This window comes from Podarcis raffonei, chromosome 2 (assembly GCF_027172205.1).
Source record: "Podarcis raffonei isolate rPodRaf1 chromosome 2, rPodRaf1.pri, whole genome shotgun sequence".
Taxonomy (NCBI): Eukaryota; Metazoa; Chordata; class Lepidosauria; order Squamata; family Lacertidae; genus Podarcis; species Podarcis raffonei.
In genome coordinates, this window is record NC_070603.1 from 32,355,725 (window position 1) to 32,377,437 (window position 21,713).

General features: G+C 45.6%; 1 protein-coding gene across 1 annotated transcript; it reads right to left on the minus strand.

The window, feature by feature from the left end:
• Positions 1-1,587: 1,587 nt before the first annotated feature.
• Positions 1,588-21,144, minus strand: NOTUM (notum, palmitoleoyl-protein carboxylesterase). The gene is made up of 11 exons (XM_053375695.1): positions 20,599-21,144; positions 19,328-19,380; positions 17,842-17,937; positions 15,032-15,092; positions 13,998-14,056; positions 10,120-10,222; positions 8,256-8,447; positions 7,809-7,909; positions 4,126-4,273; positions 3,135-3,182; positions 1,588-2,278 (listed from the first exon to the last, which is right to left on the minus strand). The coding sequence occupies exons 1-11, from the start codon at positions 20,940-20,942 to the stop codon at positions 1,972-1,974; spliced, it is 1,512 nt and encodes a 503-aa protein (XP_053231670.1). The 5' UTR covers positions 20,943-21,144; the 3' UTR covers positions 1,588-1,971.
• Between the last annotated feature and the right edge of the window lie 569 nt (positions 21,145-21,713).

The window sequence follows — 21,713 nt, forward strand, 5'->3', positions numbered from 1 at the left end:
AGTGGACCGGCCCACAGCTGAAAAGACCTTTTGTGCTCTATCACTGAGCTAAGATCTGGGGCAGTTCATTTCAAGACTCGTGGCCTCTCTCAGCTGACTATGCATTACTGAAGGCTGCTTTTTCCCCTGCCCTTTTCTGCTGCATCTCCCCCCACTAGCTGACTGGGATAACCCAACCCAGCATTTACTTTCCTTGTGATCAGCTGGAATGGCAACAACTCCTGCATCCCTTTTCTGCCATTTGTCTGCCTAGGGCACGTAGTACATTACCTTTAAAACAAAAAACTTTATGGATTAAGTTCTTGCATTTGGTCTTAAATAAACAATCCTTATGATAGTAAATAGTCTAGTGCATTGCAACAGCTTGATCTTCTCCTATCTTTTAACCTACTAGGGCTTCCTAGCTAGGGTAGGAGTACAGGAGATTAAGGGCTTGCAAGACCTATGAGACTCAAAACCAAAATTGCTTAGCTGTAGTAACCAATGGTGATGTGATTCTGTTTCCGACCATCTGAAGTAAATTAGAGGGAGGTGACAATAATGTACTCATTTGATAATATGAGGGTGCCTGGCAACTGGAAAAAAAATATGTCTGGGCACCTTTCTATTCCTTTCATTTCCATTGTTATTGTATCCTTAAAGTCCAGAGAGAAAAGGCTCAACCAGATGTGAGTTGGTTCCTGGAAATCAAGCCAGAGTTGACTGCAGAATATCTGCCAAGTCCTTGCCTGGTGTTGGAAAGAGTCTGGAATTTGCATTAGCCCTCAACCCTGACAAGCATGGAAGCTTTTAATGACATAATGCTGCAACTAAAATTTAACAGCACAGAAGAAATGTGATGGGCTATTTCTGAGCAGTAACATCCATATACTTCAAAATCAGCTACTCCACTGTTAAGGGCAGAAATTATCTGGGATATCTCCAGGATCTGATTCACAGGTAAGGACACAGTCCTCTCTGAACAAAAGATGGAGAGAACGTAGGTGAGCAGGAAGGATAAAAGCTCTTTACTGAGGCTGTGGTTGATAATCTTTCCCCCTTTCACAAACAACAAGAAACATACTTCAAAAGAGTCATGGGGATCTAATAAACAATTTGAAGAATAATAATAATAATAATAATAATAATAATAATAATAATAATAATGCCACTGCTGACCCTTGCCCTTTCTCACACATATGTGATCAGAAGGAAAACCTTTCCAAAGGAGAAGTATTTACAACTTTACAACAACATGTGAGCATATCTTGGGTCAGCCCTTATAAATAGCATTTACATATTAAAATAAATATTTTCACATTGCCAAAAAATAGCACAAGGTGTTTTTTCTTCATTATTTAAAAAAATATGTTACAAAACAATATCATTAATCTTATATTTCTTGCTTATTTCTTTAAAAATTAATAAAAATCATTTTATAAAATAATACAAAAGTAAATTGAGTACAAGATAAGTCCTTTTCTAGCCTGTGTGCTCGGTTTGTACATTATTATGTTACATCGTGAGATGCTGGCCTCCAGGAAGTCATATAATCAGCTATACCTTCATCATTTCTAATTGGACAAATAATCCAGTCCTTTTCTTCCCCCTCCCCAAAGCACCTTTTGTTGTCAGTCTCATGGTGTGAAAAGTTCTTGGAAAAGGCAAAAAGTATACAGTCCTTTTAACTCTGGAGAGAGTTCGTGATTTTCTATGGGCTCCCTGCAGACTGTTAGTGAATTATTGCAGACAGAGGTGACGCTTAGCTGAGACTGTCCCCTGAAGTAGAGGTAACATTTCAATCAACTGGTGTTCATTTTATCCTGATAATACTAACTGTGCCAGAGTGTGCGTGCATGACTTGTGCCTGTATGTGTCTGTGTAGATGCTTATGTTATGAAAGTGAGCAAGGAGGGCAGGAAGTTTGAGAGGGGAGCTAAAAGGCTCCTGCTCTATACGCAGTCATGCAGTCCTCCTTAGTGGAAAACTCTCCTAGCTACCACTACTCAGCATCCCCAGCAGTTTACTGGGCTCCAGACCCTGCTGCTGCGCCATCTTCTGCACATCAAACCCCATATGCATGAGAAACTGGATCACGTTCATCTCTTGTCCTGTGTACTGGTCCCGGATGGTAGGGCATGAGGGGTTGCAGTGTGGCCAGGGACAGCTGTCAATCAGATGGACAGGGCAGCCTTTCAGTGGAGCTTTCCCATTCTTGTTGCTGTCGTGGAGGCTGCGATCCCAGCAGTGCAGGGCTCGGGGTAAAGAGGTCCCTTTCACTTGGATGTCTGTCCAATGACTGCAGACACAAACCACACAAGTTGCATCACTGTTATTGTTCATGTTCATTTGTGCTTAACCTTTCGCACGCTCCAAAATAGAAAGGCTGTGATTAGAAGAACATGCTCAAAATGGGAGTCCATCAACAAGTTCTGCTAGTGGAAGCTCGCAAAAAGACTTCCACTAATGCAACAGGGTTCCTCCTTTCCCAGAGGCCCCAAACAATTGGATTGGGGAAGTTTAGGAGAACACCCTGCCCCCCGAACAACACATGGGGAGAGGGATGGGGGGGATTGTTCCATCTGGCAAGCTAAAATGCTTGTGCTGATGGAACAATTGCCACAGCGCTACATTGATTTCCTCCCACTGGCCACCAAGAACATGGACCTATGTCACATGCAGGCATTATGCCATCGTGATGTATCTGCAAGGAAGGGGACAGAGTAAGCTCTTGACAGATGCAGCACAGAAATAGTATCGGTGAGAATGTGGGCGTTCCGCAATGCCGCTGAAGTCTCCGCGTCATTCTTTCCAGAATCAAATCCGAGATAACACAGGACCCAACTTACATTGGCTCCTAGAGGGTTAAAGAAGTTCCTCAAGATGTAGGAGCAATTACCGTACTTCTGCTTATCAGGACCTTTTGCCATTTTCTAGTGAGCCTTCCCAAGTGGGCGGCTGGGGAACTGTCTTCCCTGGTGCTCTCTTCGGTACCAAGGCTATAATCCTAACCCTACTTCCCTGGGAGTACATCCCACTGAATTCAATAGGACTTACTTCTCAGTAGACATGGCTAGGGCTGCACCGTAGCCCCCACAAATAGGAGAAAGTACAAAGCAAGAGGGAGAGTTCATCTCCCCAACCTAGGTACTTACTTGCGTGTGATGATCTCATGAGACAAACAAGCGGGAGCAAAGCTGGCACTGAAGCAGAAAAGAACAAGATATAGAATAGGTGTGATAGGAGCAATGCAAAATATTGATACATTTCCTTCCCAGCAACCCAGTCTTTGGTCATTCCTCACAATATGGCTTTGGGTATCCTTGTGCTTTATTTGTAGGGATAACTGTGACTGGACCTCCAATTATTTTTGGTGGCTTACCAAACAAACCAGATTCCTAACACAGAATGAATGTAGACAGTAAGTTGAGAATTTATCTGACAACGTGTCTTAGGCTAAGTCCACACTATACCTTTAAAGTGCATTCAAAAAACATTATTTCCCACAAAGAATTCTGGGTACCATAGCTTACCCCTCACAGGGTTACAATTCCCAGCAGCCCTTAACAAACTACAGTGCCCAGAATTCTTTGAGGCAGGGGAAGGTGATTTAAATGTATAGTGTATATGTAGCCTTATTGTTAGGATATTTGAAGTTATGTGGGACGCGGGTGGCGCTGTGGGTTAAACCACAGAGTCTAGGACTTGCCAATCAGAAGGTCGGCAGTTCAAATTCCCGCAACGGGGTGAGCTCCCGTTGCTCAGTCCCTGCTCCTGCCAACCTAGCAGTTCAAAGCACGTCAAAGTGCAAGTAGATAAATAGGTACCGCTCTGGCGGGAAGGTAAACAGTGTTTCCGTGCACTGCTCTGGTTCGCCAGAAGCAGCTTAGTCATGCTGGCCACATGACCCGGAAGCTGTACGCTGGCTCCCTTGGCCAATAAAGCGAGATGAGCGCCACAACCCCAGAGTCGGCCACGACTGGACCTAATGGTCAGGGGTCCCTTTACCTTTACTTTAGCCTTATTGTCAATTTAAAAACAAAACAAAAACCACACAGTGATCTTAAAAAGAATGTGGTTTCCAGACCACATCTTTAGAAGAACATATTGGAAAGTATTTAGGAAAAGATAAGAGGCAAGACTAACGTCACATCTTTAAGGGTGTTCCTAAGTTCACGACCCAGGTTCTGGATGTATAGCCACTGCCCCTCCTGCACTGGCTGGCCAGTCAAATGTACATTGTCCACGGTGAGCTGGGCTTCATCGAAGAGCCACTGTACTATAAACACAGGACCTGCAGCAAGAAGAATTGAGGAAAGGTTTCCCCATTATCAGGGATGCAAACTTCCATTGGTTTAATCAGCTAAAGCTTAAAATGCACAATTTTAGTCAGTGAGGCAGAAATTTAAGAATACACTTTCTTATCTTTCAAGGTTATTTTGATTCTGGTGTGTTACTGCAATAGGAAATGGAATCCTTTCTTAACAATATAGTAGGTTTTGTTTATAAAACTGTAAGTTGTCAGCATTCCTTCAGCATCTCAAGGAACATCTATTCTGAGTGGTAATATTTATTCAAATCCGGACTTCCGGGTTAGCGCCATCGGCTAATGACGGATTCCCTCCGAGCTCCGGAGGGAATCGGCTCCGCAGGATCCGGGTCTTGCCGCTGCGGCGACGCGGGGACCCTCAGAAATCGCAGGCGCTGAAGCCTGTGAACCTGGTGACTCGGCGGGCACCATTTGCGCCCCCCCGACCCGCGAAGGAGCCTTTTTAAAGGCTTCGGAACGGGGGACGGGGTAAGCGGCGCGGTGCTGAGAGTCGATTGCTTCTTCTGCGGAGTGAAGCCGCATGCCATGGTCGGAGAGCGCTGACTTCTTCTTGTGAACAATTGGACTCTAAAAGCAACAACCCGTGAGTAATACGGAAATTGGATTTGTAAAGAAAAACTTTTTTTTGAATTAGGCACGATCGGGGAAGGCGCAAACAGGAAGTCCGTCTCCCCGTCTTATAAATAATCTAAAGCAAGGACTAGCTAACTAAGGTCGAGAGAATTTCTTCTTCTTTATTGGGTAAAAGACATTAATTTCACGATTTGGCAGTATAAGTAATTTTACTGGAGGATAAGAGCTAATTTTGAGAGCTGAAGTGCCACCCCCCCGGACCCGGGAGTGATCCGCGAGAGAGCCTGTTGAGGAGATATAGAAGAGTTTGACAGCTGTCAAATTAGCTGTCAAGAAGGAAAAAGAGAACTTTGTTTCTGCTGTCTCTGCTGGATATATTTGCTACAATTTGGTTATATTTTGTTGAAAACAAGCAAGAACTGATACAAACTAGCTTGATTTTTGGATTTGAACTGGAAGGAAGATAAAGTAACCAAAATCCCTCTAGAGGGGATTTTGGGACATTACAAGAATGGCTGAAGGAGGAAAAATTCAAGCTAAATTGGACAGAGTGTTTCTTCTCTTGGGAAAGTTACAAGGCCAAATTGATGTTTTGGCTACAAATGTTGCAACTCTGGACTTAACAGTAAACAAATTCATTGAATTTGATAGGGACTTCAAATGAAGTTCATGCAGCTGGACAAGAAGAGAAACTTGAAAGATTTGAGAGTGTGGAGAAAGAGATATACCGTATTTTTCGCACCATAGGACGCACTTTTTCCCTCCTAAAAAGCAAGGGAAAATGTGTGCGCGTCCTATGGAGCGAATGCAGGCTTTCGCTGAAGCCTGGAAAGTGAGAGGGGTCGGTGCGCACCGACCCCTCTCGCTCTCCAGGCTTCAGGAAGCTATCCGCTAGCCGTGGGAGACCCAGCTCTCCCACGGCTAGCGGAGCGCTGCATTAATCCCGAAGCTTGGGGCGTGCGGAGCTCAGCGCGCCCCAAGCTTCTGGGTGCCGGCAAGGTCTCCGCTAGCCGTCTAGACCTTGCCGGCACCCAGAAGCTTGGGGCGCGCTGAGCTCCGCAGCCCCAAGCTTCGGGATTAGCGCTTCGCTAGCCGTGTCTAGGCTGCGGATAGCAGCCTGCTTCCCGGAGCATCGGGCGCCCTGAAAGCAGAGCGCCCGGCGCTTCGGGAACACATCCGCAGCCTAGGCAACCCTGCGGGAGATCCCGCAGGGATGTCTAGGCTGCGGATAGCAGCCTGCTTCCCGGAGCGTCGGGCGCCCTGAAAGCAGAGCGCCCGGCGCTTCGGGAACACATCCGCAGCCTAGGCAACCCTGCGGGAGGTCCCGCAGGGATGTCTAGGCTGCGGATAGCAGCCTGCTTCCCGGAGCGTCGGGCGCCCTGAAAGCAGAGCGCCCGGCGCTTCGGGAACACATCCACAGGGTGGGGAGCCCTGCAGGAGTTCCCCGCAAGGCTCCCCAAGCTGCGGATAGCAGCCTGCCGCCCGGCGGGTGGGGCGCCCTGAATCAGAGCGCCCCTCGCGCCGGGCAGACATCCGCAGGGTGGGGAGCCCTGCAGGAGTTCCCCGCAAGGCTCCCCAAGCTGCGGATAGCAGCCTGCCGCCCGGCGGGCGGGGCACCCTGAATCAGAGCGCCCCGCGCGCCAGGCAGACATCAGCCAGCCCCACAAGCTCGGGGGACAGCAGGGAGGCGCAGCGCCACTATCCCGCTGTTCCTCGACCTGGTTCGGTTTCCCTGACCTGCTTTTGGGGGGGAAATAAAGGGAAAAAAATTTTCCTTTATTTCCCCCCCAAAAAACTAGGTGCGCCCTATGGTGCGGTGCGTCCAATCGTGCGAAAAATACGGTATGTTGTTTCTGAGGAAAAGGAAGGAGGAGATGTAATGTTGCAGATGACAAAGGAGAGCCAGAGGCCTGACATGATGGCTACAAAGGAAAATAAGTACTGGATGATGAAAATCTGTTTTGAATTGAAGATTGAAGAATGGAGAGATCTCCTTATGTGGAGATCTGAAGACCTATGGATTACAAATTTGATTAAGGTGGAAGTTGGAGCTTTTGGGACATTTGGACTTAAAAGGAGTAAGAAACAAGATTTGGGCTCCACTTTTAAGTATGGAGGTCTGGCTGGAAGAAATATGGACCCTATTGGGACAGAGCTTCTCCGAGATCTGGTGTTTAATATTAAGGACTACCAAAAAAACTGGCAGAGAGGAATTGAGAGAGAATTAAGAGCCTCGGACGTGAGGTCCCCAGGCTGATAGTAGACTAAGACTGATGGACATTTGTTGGGGATTGAAACCGGGAAAGGGTGGGGTGGGGTTTGGGAATCCAAAGGGTGCATAATTATAATCTGTTTTTTTATTTTGTTTTGTTACTAGTATGAAAATTGGGGAATTCGTGGAAGGGAATTTGGGTCGACTTTAGAAAAAAGTTTTAAGAATGAGCACTGATGTTTAAATACTGATGTTTATAAGTTAAAATTGGTTTTTCTAAAATGAATTAAATATAAAAAGGTCAAAAATTGGGGACAAGAACTTATTGAATTAACAATTTGAATTGGAATATAAGAAGGGGAGGTGTGGGGAAGTCAGGGAAATATGTTATTGAAAATAAGGATTGTAAACTTTATGTGTTTTTAACTTTTTTGTTTTATCTTTTGTTTTATTTTTTAAAGTATAAAGGTGGAAAAACTCAATAAATATCTTTAAAAAAAAATATTTATTCAAATCCAACAATTCACTTAGCTATTGCTACTGCTAAGCAACTGGGAGTCAGAAATTCTTTCTGTTAAAAGGTACATGACTATCCATTAAAGTCTTCAATGCGTTGACACTGCTGGCCCTTGCTAATACTGATAATGAGGAATCTTCTGAAGCGCATTTCAGATCAGCAAACAGAAAGCAGAAAACTCTCCGTTTCATACTTACATCGCAGTGTGGGATAAATTTTATAGCCAAAGAAACAATTCCATTCCTCTCCCTCTTTAAACTGCATCTTGCAGCGTTCAGGAACAAGTCCGTTCCAATACCTGAAAGATGACATGATAACAAGAGTTAATTACAGCAGCTTGTTCTGCAGCGGAGATCCAAAAATGTGCAAGTTACAAAAATTACAGACAGCAGAGGGCAGCAGAGCTGCAAACTGAACAAATCATACATTTCAGCAAGAAGAAAATTATACTTGTCTTACTTTCGTGCCAGATTACTATGGGGGGGGGACACCTTCTACTCAGCCACATTTCATTAATACTATTTCTTTTCCAAATAGAAATTCATCAGCTAAAGGTAATAGATACTTCTTATAATTACAAAAAGAAAGGAAGACTAGGTGTCTCTGCTCAGTCTTGAAAAGGATACTTTAGAATACTTCAGTACCTAATTCCTCTCCTGATAGCTTCTGTAGGGGCGCAGGTTATGGTATCAATGCAGTCTGTTCTACGATACTGTTTATTGTCCAAGAACCATCCAGAGTCTGCAAGGCCACGGACCTGAATCCCAGGATACCCCATCTCTTCCAGCTGCTCGGCTACTCGATCTACATTCAGGAGCACCCCTGTTCCACCAGCACTGCAATGACAGCATCAGTCTTTCAATTGAGACTGTAACACAACCACAGACATATTCAGGATTGCTTACAGAAGGGCCATGATTCTCTAAACACCTGTCATCCACATCTGATTCATAGGGTGCTCTTCTAGTGTGCCTTGTTTTGTAAATTGTGCTCATTTGCATTTTTTTATTTAACAAAAATTACTGCTTGATTGTAATTAAACCTTTAACCTTATATATTGGCTAGATTCCAAAGATGCTTCAGACAAATAAAACTGCACAGAACACTATGACCATTTTGATTTGTTAAGGAATGTGGCAAGATAGGAAGCTACTGAATAAAAGAATTGGGATGGTGCCAATCCTGCCTTAGAGGGTTGCATTATCTTAACAGTGCAATCCTATGCATGCAGTTTGCTCCCATGTAAAAGGGTGCAGAATTGCAACCTTAATGCACCTTCCAACTCTAGAATCCCATTTTGTAGCCATTAAAGGAGTGGTGGGTGCTTGGAAAACCTAACTCAGGGGGTAGCAACCTTTTTCAGCTGTGGGCCAGTCCACCGTCCCTCAGACCACGTGGTGGTCAGGACTATTTTTTTTTTGGGGGGGGGGAAATGAATGAATTCCTATGCCCCACAAATAACCCAGAGATGCATTTTGAATAAAAGCACACATTCTAGTCATGTAAAAACACGAGGCAGGCCCCACAAATAACATTTTAAATAAAGGGACACATTGTACTCATGTAAAAACACGCTGATTCCTGGACCATCCACGGACCGGATTGAGAAGGCGATTGGGCCGGATCCAGCCCCCAGGCCTTAGATTGCCTACCCCTGACCTAACCTAACGAGATGGCTGCTTGGAAGAGACAGTGGCTGCTTGTGGGATCTAGTTTGGATTTCAGTAGAATCCTGCTATCTCTGGAGACAGGTGCAAAAGATACTCACTTGGACATTTCATCACTGAACTGCTTCTGAGTACAAGATTCTATCCTAGGCATCGTAACTGGTCTGAGCTCACAGTTCCCCCATATAAAAATCCTTTGCTGGTTCTCCCAAGTTTTATTTCAGCATTCTAATTTGATGGGGGAAGGTGAGGGCTCATTTGGTGCTTGCTACTGTTAAACAATTGAAAGTCTAAAATCCTTGCTGATCTACTGCCATTCAACCCAGAGATCTACCACTTTAAGCTAGTGAGCTGTATCACCTGCTGGAAGGTTAATTTGCGGAGAATAAACCCAAGCACCTTGACATCAAAATATTCCACTACCTAAATGTAATAACCAGTTCAGATACCCCCCAGTTACGGCATCGGTTGTAGACATTACTGGAATCTCACATAGAAGTCCCCCTTCTTCCTCATCCAAAAGTGCTGCTACTGTTCAAGAAGCATATTGAAATGCATCTTCTAACACCACAAAGTAGGACAATCACAAATATGCAGAAATCAAGATAAAGGTAGCCTTTGTTAATTTCAGCACTTTTTTCCATCAAGAGGGCAAGGGGGCCTGTGGTGTAAAAGTCATGCACATCACCAACAAGTCAATCGGCAATCTTCCCCCATACACACACACACACACACACACACACACACACAGAGAGAGAGAGAGAGAGAGAGAGAGAGACAGACAGACAGACAGACAGACAGACAGACAGACACTTTCTAGACAGTCCTTGTATACACGCACCTGCTTCCTGCTAGTAGGAGGACTTTGGCATTCCCAAGACCTTTTCCCACCAACTCTTTTACAACCTCTTGAATGATAAGGGCACCCATGAAGACAAATTCATCTGTGGGGAGGAGGAAAAGAAAAAAGTGCACAGTAAACAAAATTGCTTAAGCTGCAGTTTAGTTAAAACATTTTCCCATTCCTCTCCACTGAAGGCTTGTGGCCTATATGAATTGGAAGAACAGACAACATCTTTATAGAGTCTCAGACTAGGACCTGGGAGAGCAGGGTCACCACTCAGACATGAAGCTTTCTGGGTAACCTTGGGCCACTCAGTATTTCTCAGCCTAACCTTGTTGCAAGGATGAAGTGGAGTGGGGAAGACCGTGGGTGCTGCCTTGAACTCCTTGAAGGGGACGCAGAATTTAAATGTAATTAAATTTTGTTTTTAAAAATAGTTCTGTTGCAAACAAAATTCTGTGGGAACCTGGCTGGTGCTTGTGGGTCTAGCCATGTACCTCAGGTGTACTGAGAAGAATTAACAAAGTGCTATAGCAATTGTTCCATCAGCATGAGCATTTCAGCTTGCCAGACAGAACCATCTTCCCCTCTCTTTCTCCTGCACACTGACCCGGCTTGTCCTTCTAATACGTCTCCGCCAAGGCAGTTTCGTGGGATAGAGGAAAGTCCCACTTCACAAGCAGAGGCTCTTGTGTGGTTTTCTGCTAGCAGAACTCAGTATCTTTCGTCACCTGATGTCTCAGCCCTAAAATCACTAGAACGTAATTTTGCACAAGGTTATATCTCCCATCTCTGAAATGCTACCACCTCTAAGCAAAAGACAGAAAAGCAGCTCAACAACCTTCCACAACATAACAAGTTAAGATCCATTATTATTGGTTTTTTTTTTACCTATGTGGTGAAAGCTTATGCCATAGGGGAAGTGTCAAGTTTTTAATGTATCAGAAATCCCTTTGTTGTCTTTAAGGCAAAGAGAAAAGATACACACACAACCTAAAACGGTGGCAACCAATCCTGGCTCTCTGAAGTTATACACAAGGCCAGTGGAAGCACTAGATTCGCCTGCAGTTCAAATTTATAGCTACCATGGTGCTCACCTGAGGACCAATGCTACTTGGGAAACACCAAGATCAGCAGTGTAAGGGGGGAAAAACAATATCCTTTGTTCCTGAAGTATTTCAAGAAACTCTTTCTTAAGGAAATACAGATAAGGCAGTTGAATCTGCTCACCCTCTCAAAACTGGTGGCTCAAATAACTTCCTCTATCGATGTCTCTGAAGTCAAGGCAGTAGATCTGCTCAACCCACTTCAAAAATGCTGACTGACTGAAATAGTCTGTTGGAATAAAGGATATTGTTTTTTTCTTCTCTGTCCTTTTTTATGTCAGAAATGCTTCATTGAACCAGATATTAATCTTGTACTGTTATAAGAGGCAGGATTGTGAAATGTTAAGTATTCTCATGCAGGACTGTTATGTTGTGATACATTATTACAGTGGTACCTCGGGTTAAGTACTTAATTTGTTCTGGAGGTCTGTTCTTAACCTGAAACTGTTCTTAACCTGAAGCACCACTTTAGCTTTAGCCTCCTGCTGCCGCCACACCGCTGGTGCACGATTTCTGTTCTCATCCTGAAGCAAAGTTCTTAACCCGAGGTACTATTTCTGGGTTAGCGGAGTCTGTAACCTGAAGCGCCTGTAACCTGAAGCGTATGTAACCTGAAGTGTATGTAACCCGAGGTACCACTGTAGTAGGGTAAAAGAGACAGCACCCCTGTGCCTCTAAACCAGTGTTTCCCAATCGGCGGGCAATATGGCCCCTCTGGCCCCCCCCCCAGGATAGTCTACAGGGGCCACAGGTGAAAAATGTGTAAAGGTGGGGCACAGCACAAGGGTAGGGGGCCACAGAGGGAAGTGAGAAGTAAATTTAAAAAAAATCTTTTTATTTTTTTAAATCCTGATTGGCTAGCTATCCACTTGGCCAATCACAAGCAGGTCAGGTAAGTACGGTGGTGGGGTGGAATGGGCAAGTCTGGGCGAGCCAGAGCTGCTTGTTGCTGTTGCCAGTGCTGGGCCAGACTCTACGAGGAACAGGATGCAATCCACCCCAGCGTCTAGCCGGATGGGGGCCTTTGGATGTTGCCTAGGGGTGCAGGGCCCGTCAGCAGTGTCAGCCCGGCTCTGCAAGGCATGGGATGAAATCCATCCCAGCGCCTAGCCAAGCGGGATCGTCTGGTGCTGCTGACTAGCATCTAGTAAATAACTAAGTGTCTACTCAGAAGAAAACCGCACTGAGTTCAGTGGGCCTTACTCCCAGGTAAGGATGTGTGAGACTATAGTGCTTTATCTAGGCAGCCAGAGCTCCTCCAGGTGACAAGATCTTTTTGCACCAGATCAGTGAGGACCACTTGCTTTTTAAAATTCTCCCATATATATAGAACTCCCTGTGCACCTTTTGGACTATATCTGTAGGTTTCCCCCTCTGTGTCAGATGACTGGGGTCAAATAAGTGTTGTTTACTTTTTATAATACATGGAAGATGGATCTCTCTTGGGAGGTTCTGGACTGTCCTTCTTTGGAGGTTTCTAAGCAGAGGTTGGGTGGCCATCTGTCATGGATGCTTTAGCTGAGTTTCCTACGTTGCAGGGGGTTGCACTAGAAAGATGGGGTCCCTTCTAGCTCTATGATTCTATGTTTTTCTGCTTCAACAATATTTCATTATCTTCCTATCATTTTATGTACCAGTAATTGTATTTGGTATAAATTATAAATAATGCATATTCTATTTACAAACAAAACATTTAAATAGCTACCTTTCTACTGGTAGGATGGAGGGGCATGGGCGTAGCCAGGGTTTAAGTTGGGGGAGAGAACCTTAGATTTGTAATGATTTTTACTTATTTATTGGGGGGGCTGCCCCCCATCCCCCCTCCTTGGCTACACCAGAGGGGGGCACAGGAAAGAAACAGGATTGGAAATGGGCCACAGTCGGAAAAAGGTTGGGAAACACTGCTCTAAACAACCTTGTAGAAGAGGGAATTTCAGCAGGTGGACCTTGTCATGCCAGCTTCTGAAGCTCCCTCTCCTGCAAGGGTATTAAAAGTTCATGAGGGAGCCCTATCTTTTTACCAGAGGCACCCGACAAGCCAAGGTATCAGCAGTTGCCACCAAGAGGAAAAGAGTCATCCTGAAGAGACCAGTGAATTAATGAGAGGAAAGGACTATAATAGGATTCAGATTTGAACTGCTGCAGCTGTGGGGAAACCATTGCCCTTCCAGATGTTGCTTAACTGCTGCTCCCATTATCCATGGCCATTGACTACGCTTGCAGGAGCTGATGGGAGTTGCAGATTAGTAACATCTGAAGAGTCAAAGCTTCCCCAAACCTGATCTACTGAGCCAACGATGCTGGTAGCCCCAAACTTTTGAACTGCATTTAGGTCAACATCCATCAAAATACAGTTTTTCTCTGGCCTCTCTGTGTCATTTTTTGGTGATAGGTTTAGGTGATCAAGTCCCTCAAACCCATCCTTGGGAGCATTCATGATTCAGTCTGTGAATCCTGGCATTGTTTAGTTCTTCCCTACCAAATCCTGGCTGCTGTGGGGGGAGTGGGGGACATTTAGCTAAACAGACTGGCTGGGCCTCAGACATTCAGGATGCAGCTATTCCCTTCAGGCTACTCTGCGTGATGGGGCTCTGAACCATGACAAAGCAGAGTTAGCAAGCGGATGTTTTATCCGGAGAATATTTATTATTCCTTCCTGCCCATTGGCAAGAACCATTTCTTCATTTGCATAACTGTAGAGAAGTTGGGCCATATCCCCTTTAATGCATAATGTCTGTCTGGCAGCAGGAGCCTATCAGAAGCACTCACTTTTCTCAATCCTGGCAGAGGCTCCGCTCCAGACATCGCTTGAGCAATAGGGGATGAAACTGCAAGAGACAAGAGATATGTGAGCGCCATTATTCCTCTGACATGCAGGGAGGGGTGAAGCAGGGGTCAAGCAAATTAAACCCAAAGGGAGTCGGAAAGAGACCAATTTCATGCCCATTCAAATCTCATGGTACCAGCTGGATACTCCCAGAAAGAACTCACTCAAGGAGCACTGTGTTTGTTTAACGGACATTAACAGTGTGTTTTACACTTTGCAAAGCAGGCACATATCCCTGTGTACCACTGTCATGATAAAGGCATAAAGCCTGAAAAGGAAACAAACATGCCCAAATGCAGATATATGTCACAGCCTGCAGCTTGGTGCATGTCCACAGCACGCATGGAGACATGTGCCAGCCCCTTACATACTGCCAGTGTTTGCTACGGCAACCATGTCATACTTTTAAGTAGTCCCAAACCCTTATCTGCCCGCCCTGTTCCTACATCGATGAAGAAGCTTTTGGGGGTATTCTTGTTTTCTCCATCTAGTTTCTCTTCCCGAATATAATGCAAATGAAGGCATGGTAGCATCTTTGCTCCACCCAGTACCTCCTGTGTCTACCACTAGGGTTGGGGCTGTGAGAGACATCAGCACCAGCCACCCAGTGAAGACTTCCTGGACTATATAGAACTCTAGCTGCTTCAATAGCCAGGAGATTTGACTATATAGGATGGCATTTGCTGGAACATCAGAGAACAAAGGGATGGTGGGCTTTTTGCTTTGCTGTAGTGACATTTGTATCACCATCTCTTTTACTGTGTTTGAAATATATTGTAAGCCGCCTTGAAAACTTTGGTTAGTAGATGGGGTACAAATACCCTCAAATAAAACAAACTGAAGTTGTCAATTATGCTATCCTACCCATTTTGACATTTTACAGCCACAAAGGACTTTGATTCCAGTCCCTGTATATTGCTTGCTTCATCACATCTGTTGTGTTCCTCCCAACTTACACAATCATTCCCCTACTTACACCATGTTTGCATTCCACCAGTGTGGATTTTCCTCCGGTTGCGATGACAGAATACCAGTTCCTGTAAATGGGAGAATAAAAATATATTCAAAAAGAAAAACATCTGTCAGATATCAAAGCAGCAATGTGTGGAGAACATTTGAAAGTAACAGAATAGCAAAAGATGCTAAAGAGGCAAGGACTTTGTACACATATCTCCAAGCCTTATGTATGTGGGTCTCAGCATTTGCAAGAATAAAGTGCAGACAATAAATTATTTCCTAGTTTCTCAGAATTTAAAAGAATACAGTGTATCCAATAAATCATCCCCGAATGTATCCATGTTTGTGCCATTAAAGGAATAGAGAAGAGGAAGGGAATCAAGAAAGAGAGGCTGAAGTAAAATGATACAAATTATACACTTCCCAAACTGAAACTCTAAAACTTCAAATAAGAAGCCAATTCCTACTCCAGGCAAATAAGCAGATGCATACACATAGAATCATAGAGTTGGATATTTCACTAGAGTATGAAGTACACAAGAATTAAAGGTGTAGGATCCCTATCCTTTTTTCAAATCTCTCCATCTAAAGAGACAACAGTATTATGCAGAATTTTTTTAAAAACAGAAACGGGAACTTGTGATCCTCTCGAAATTGTTGAACTACAGTGCTTATCAGCCTGTATAGCTCAGCTGGTTAGAGCATGGTGCTGATAGTGCCAAAGTTGCAGGTTCGATCCCCGTATGGGACAGCTGCATATTCCTGAATTGCAGGAGGTTGGACCAGATGATCCTCAGAGTCCCTTCCAACTCTACAATTCTATGATTCTATGCAGGCTTTCTCAACCTTGGGTCCTCAGATGTTTTTTGCCTACAACTCCCATCATCCCTGACCACTGGTCCTGTGAGCTAGGGATCATGGGAGTTGTAGGCCAAAAACATATGGGGACCCAAGGTTGAGAAAGGCTGCATCTGATAATCCCTGTCCATTGGCCTTGCTGGTTGGGGCTGATGGGAAATTGGGAGTTCCACACATCTGGAAGATAACAAGATGTGGAAGGCTGAATTAGGCAGTGAGGTCCCAACACCAACCGTAAGTGCTGGCCAAAAACCAATACCCATAGCTGTCAACGTTTTCCTTTTTTTAAGGGAAATTCCCATATTCTGAATAGGATTCCTCGCAAGAAAATGGAAAAGTTGACAGCTATGCCAATACCTGATCCCAGCCCCCATGGCTGCCAGATGTTTTTCTGAACTAGTGCTTATACCTGTGATTATGTAAATGTGCTAAGCAAGGAAAATAACGGATGGCTTTAGCCCTCCGGTGTCTGCTCACAATGTGCCATCTACTTCACCCTCCCTGAATAACACCCTATGGGATGTTTGTGTTTCCTGGAGCCAGAGAGATGAATGCAGTCTTGAACAAGCCTCTGGTAGAATTTGCTTAACAGGTCTATCTGCATATCTTGAAGATTTATGACTTATTTAGGAGATTTACAACTCATTGCAATCCCTACAGGCAACTGATGAGGGAGTCACTATCATCGCTGCCCACTTTACTGAAGGTACGGACACAGAAAGTGTTCATGGGTCGCTATTCCCAGGTGTGCTCTTCCCCCAGGTGTCCAATACACTTCCAATCAGGTGGCTAAAAGGTAAAGGTAAAGGTACCCCTGCCCGTACGGGCCAGTCGTGACCGACTCTAGGGTTGTGCGCTCATCTCACTTAAGAGGCCGGGAGCCGGTGCCGTCCGAAGACACTTCCAGGTCACGTGGCCAGCGTGACGAAGCTGCACTGGTGAGCCAGCACCTGTGCCGCACACGGAAAGGCCGTTTACCTTCCTTCCCGCTATAAAGCAGTCCCTATTTATCTACTTGCACTTAGGGGTGCTTTCGAACTGCTAGGTGGGCAGGAGCTGGGACCGAACGACGGGAGCTCACCCCACTGCGGGGATTCGAACCGCCGACCTTACAATCAACAAGTCCTAGGCACTGAGGTTTTACCCACAGCGCCACCCGTGTCCCGCTTCCCCCAGGTGTCCAATACACTTCCAATCAGGTGGCTCTTCACCATTAAAAATAATGATAGCTATTTATAAAAGGACAATACAGACAAAAACAAAAAGAATCAAAACTAAAAGGCGGGGGGAACTGATGCAGAACTTAAAAAGAAAAAAGAAAAACATATTACTTTAAAGTTATCTTCAGTTCTCATTCACATTGTTTGAATATGTACTGCCCTGCTGTCAGATGCAATATAAATTAGCATTCCTGATTTCTAGAAACAGTAGAAGTCCATTTTTATAACAATTTGAATTTTTAATGCCATTTCCCACACAGAGGTATCCAAACCAAGAATAGGAAGACAATGAAAGGAACCCTTATCAAAGCATCACCATAAAAGCCTACTAAAAAATTATTTTAAAATGCGACATAGCAGTCCAGATAAAACACTTCATTTCAAAAATACTCACACTGTAACAACATCTCATTACAATATGTTAACTGCCCTTATATCGGGTCTGGGCAGTATACTCTCTGATAAGTGCACCCTCAGATCTGCAGAGAACGCTCTGTTCCATGATCCTTCCTTAACTGTAGATAAGTCAGCAATGCTAGGGCACAGGGCTAGACTTTCTCCACAGTGGCAACTGCACCATGAAGTGTCTCCTCTGTTTGATTTAAAATGGCATTATGGAATGCTGCTTCACTGCTGTCATGGTTTGGACTTAATGAAGCAGGAAGGTGCTCCAGTAAAATAAAACGTAGAAAGTAGAAGCAATATATAATTAATAGAGTAAATCCCAGGTTGGTGAGAATAAAGAATTTACCAGTTCTGGTAGTGGGCCACTCCTTGGAGCTCATAAGTCTCCTCATTGTTTCATACCGAGTGTTGCAGTTCTCTCTGTTGAAGCAGTACCAGCCTCCTGATTCAGAAAAGAAACAAAGCAAGAATCGGATAGTGTCCATTTCATCCTGTTTCACTTATTACATCTTTTTAGACTGTAGTTTGCATAAGAAACTATTAGTGTCATTAAGTTAATTGAAAGAATTTATTTTTTTACTCATCCTGGTTCCACAGAGTAGGGTTTATAGTGCAGTGGGATTTTCAAAAAGCATAATAACACTTACATAATATCCAGCATAATGTGATAGTGGGACCCTGTTGTGACTTTAAGACTGTGATACTATGCACGCTTCCCTCCAAGAAACCCAACTGAACACAGTGTTCCTTACTTATGAGTAAGCGTGCGCAGGATTGCATTGCACAGTGCTATTTCTGAATATAGTGTAATTTAAAAGCAGTATGTGCTGTAAAATAAAAAGCCACTTATAGCATAAGGCTGTTCAAAAGGTAGGTTGCCATCATTTCCAAAGCATGATCTGCCTTGAAGTGCTCCTATGAACATTTTGCTAACTTCCACAAGCCTTTTCAGCAACATCTAACTTTCCTGAGAATTAATCTGATGCCTTCCGGTTTTAGATCTAGCCAAACTTACATTTAATATTCTGAGGAGCCTGAAAAGGCACGTCCAACCTTTCAACCAGGCCTGGATTTGCACTATTATGCAGAAGCACCCAAAAATGCTTGTTTCTCTATGTGGATCCATCTACCTCACATGTGTTTAGTACCGATTACCCAAAGAACACTACTTCTGTAAGCTGCAGAGAATTCTGTAGCTGAGATGTTTGCATGGCAAAAGCATGCAAAATGGTTTTTTGTTTTGTTTTTTTAGTAACAAATACTGTAGTGAAAAGTAACTATATTAATAACGATAAATCTTAGCCACAGTTTCATATGGTCGCTTGCAAAATTTTGAAAATACTATTTCTTGGACCACAGTACCATCAAAAGCAATGGGACATTTCCAAACAGATGATGAGTTCAGGACCGGAATGTACGTACCAGTTAATTTATTTCATATTACGCAGAAGAAAATTAGAGAAAACAGCATATATGTGTAGACCAAAATCTGTTTGGAGACTTACTGCATGTATGCATTGAAACCTAGGAAATACAACGCCAAAAGTAACATTGCAAGCAAACAACAGCAAGAAGTAGATTGACTAAGTAGCTTTGATTAAAGTTTGGTGAGTAGTTAGGCTGCCAGCAAACCTCCAGGTGGCATGGCATATGAAACCGTAAAAGGGGGGGAAAGGATGGAGACATTGGTTATAGTGAAGGCAGCCAGCACTCGCTATAAGTCTTTGAAGAAAGCAGCTGGGAAGCTCTTCCGCCATCCCTCCACTTTTTACAAAAAGAGCCTAAAATGATTGAACTTTGCTTAAATAAATTAAAAGAAAACTCAAGCTCACCTTCCAGGAAAAGCAGCCACCTTCTACTGCCTTTCGATTCTTTGAGGTAGTAGCTAAAATAAAAACAAACAGAAGGCAGCGTGAACTTAATTAGGGAGACTGGCTCACTCAGCCACAAGCCCTTTGATACACCAACTCATTATAATATCAAGAGGGTTACATAAAATACTTGGTTAAAGAACAAGAGAAAGAAACAGGACGGCTGTCAGAGGAGCTCCAAACGAAGTCTGATCAAAGGGCCTTCTCGGGGACCCTGAGCCAGGCTTTCATCTTGCTCCAAAATAAATGCATTAAACAAATTCCTAGCATTCCTAAGTATTTCCAGGCAGGAAAGAGTTATTCCACCTGTTACTGGCTGCGTTCTTAGCAAAGGCCACATGGTGGAAGCAGAGCTTGAACACTAGGAAGGATTGTTTCAGCACTTTTGAAGTACTAAGGAGCAGAGAGGGACCAGCAAATGGTATTAATAGTAAACAGTCGTGTGCGTGCTCTGTCAAGCATCCCCTCCGCAGAAACGGTGCTTTACAAAGAAGCGGGTAATGTTATCCATATTTGCTCAGCACATACACAGAGCGTCTGCGTGGAGCTAGTTTGAGAACTCACAGAGTTCTTGTTTCAGAAAGCAGCTCGTGCTAGAGGGGCTGTGGTAGCTGAATTGAGATCTAAAAGAAACAGGGGCACCGCAGAGCTTCAATGACTATTCTACAGAGTTCCAAGGAACTATACTGCTGGGAGATAACTTTTTTTATCTACTCTGCTTTGCAAAGTCCCTGTTTTCTGGACTAGAGCATATTCCTCAGAATAAGGGAGAGCTACTAACTTGAGACTACTGTATAAGGAAATCTAGCAAATACAAGGAACTAAAGTGGAAGGGACAATAAGAAAAAAATAATAGGTGCATTCAAAAAAGTTTTCTCTTCCTACTACCCACTTCTACTTTTGCTCTGTCTGCCCTCAGGCACAGGTTTAAGAGTAAGTTCATCTCCGATTCTTACTCTTAGTGGTATGAACTTGAGAAAAGAAAAACTGTTGGGCACGGAACGGGAGAGCACAAAAGCACACGCCGATGGAAGTGGCCGTGGGTTTGTGCGCACAAATTAAAATAGACAGCAAAGAAGCAGAGAGGATGGAGAAGGGCTCTATTTTCTTAGACGTTTCTTCGCTTCCTACTAAGCACAGGAGCCACGAAGATGGGCTAAGGGGAGGTGCCTGAAGGGCCAGGAACGAAGCAAGGAGATCGCAGAAGGGTCAGGCTTGGCATGTGCACTCACCCGGCGGGGCTGCCGTCGTTGCAGGTGACCGAGCTGTTGAGCAGCATGTGCAGCCTCAGCTCCTGGTGCAGATTCTGCGCCGAGCAAGGGTACAGCGACTGCGCCAGGCTCTTGATCTGAGCCATGAAACTGTCCATGTTGCCCTCCACAGCGGTAAAGTCCAATGGGAAGCTCTCCACCGGCTGCCCAGCCGCCTCGCTCCGCTCCCGACCCGCCGCCGGTTGTTGTTGCTGTTGCTGCTGCTGCTGCTGCCCACGCCGCCTCCAGCTTTTCCTGCCCTCACCGCCGGGGCCCCAGTGCAGCAGCCCCAAGAGCAGCAGCATCTGCACGGCCCCTCTGCCCATGGCGACGCGGAGCCACCTGTTGGGAAGGAGGAGAGGGAGCCGGTGAGCGCAGCCCGCCGCTTTGCTGGACGGCCGATCGGCGCTTGCTCGCCTAGCCTCGGGCGGCTGCTGCTGCTGCTGCTGCGACGGCAGAGGCAGCGGAGGGGTGCGCGCTCTGCCCCTGGCGGCGCTTGGCGGGCGGCGCTTGGCGGGCTTTCGGTTGGGGGGCTCCGGCCTGTGCCTGCTCCTCGCCTCGCCGAGGGTCTGGCAGCTCTGGACCCGTCTCCCTGGCTCGAAGGAGCGGCGAGCAAAGCGGCGTGGGGAGCGGGAGCCGGTGCTCGGGGCCCGCGCTGTCCGGGGTCTGCGGCGGGGCTGGAGGGCGCGCGGCTTTTCTTGGTGCACGGACTCGCCGCCTCGTCCCAAACCACAAACATGACAAGAGGGGCACGGAGTGCACGGGGAGCCCGCCGGGGTCGCCGCCAGCCCCGGCGCCGCGTGGGGCGGCGGCAGCAGCCGGCCAGTCCCCGCCCCCTCCTCTCCGCCCCCACCCCACCCCACCGCACGAGGAGGACCAGAAACGGGGGGCGGAGGGGTGGGGGGCGTTCCGAGGCTTGACTTTCATTTCCCAGCCGACAGACGTCGCTCTGCCGGCCGCCCTCCTTTCTCTCCCCCCCCCATCCCGTCTGAAGAGACGCCCGGCGAGTGCCAAAAACACCTTCGCCACCTCCCGCCCAGCATCGCGGGGCGCCGCTCCAAGGGGCTGGCTGCCGCCAAGGATGGAGGAGGGATGAG

Excerpts from the sequence above, each read along its gene's own strand:
- NOTUM (XM_053375695.1), bottom strand. The coding sequence starts at position 20,942 with ATGGGCAGAGGGGCCGTGCAGATGCTGCTGCTCTTGGGGCTGCTGCAC. Across the intron at positions 19,381-20,598 it reads AACGACGGCAGCCCCGCCGG|CTACTACCTCAAAGAATCGA; the intron begins GTGAGTGCACAT and ends TTTTTATTTTAG. Across the intron at positions 17,938-19,327 it reads GTGGCTGCTTTTCCTGGAAG|GAGGCTGGTACTGCTTCAAC; the intron begins GTGAGCTTGAGT and ends TTTCTGAATCAG.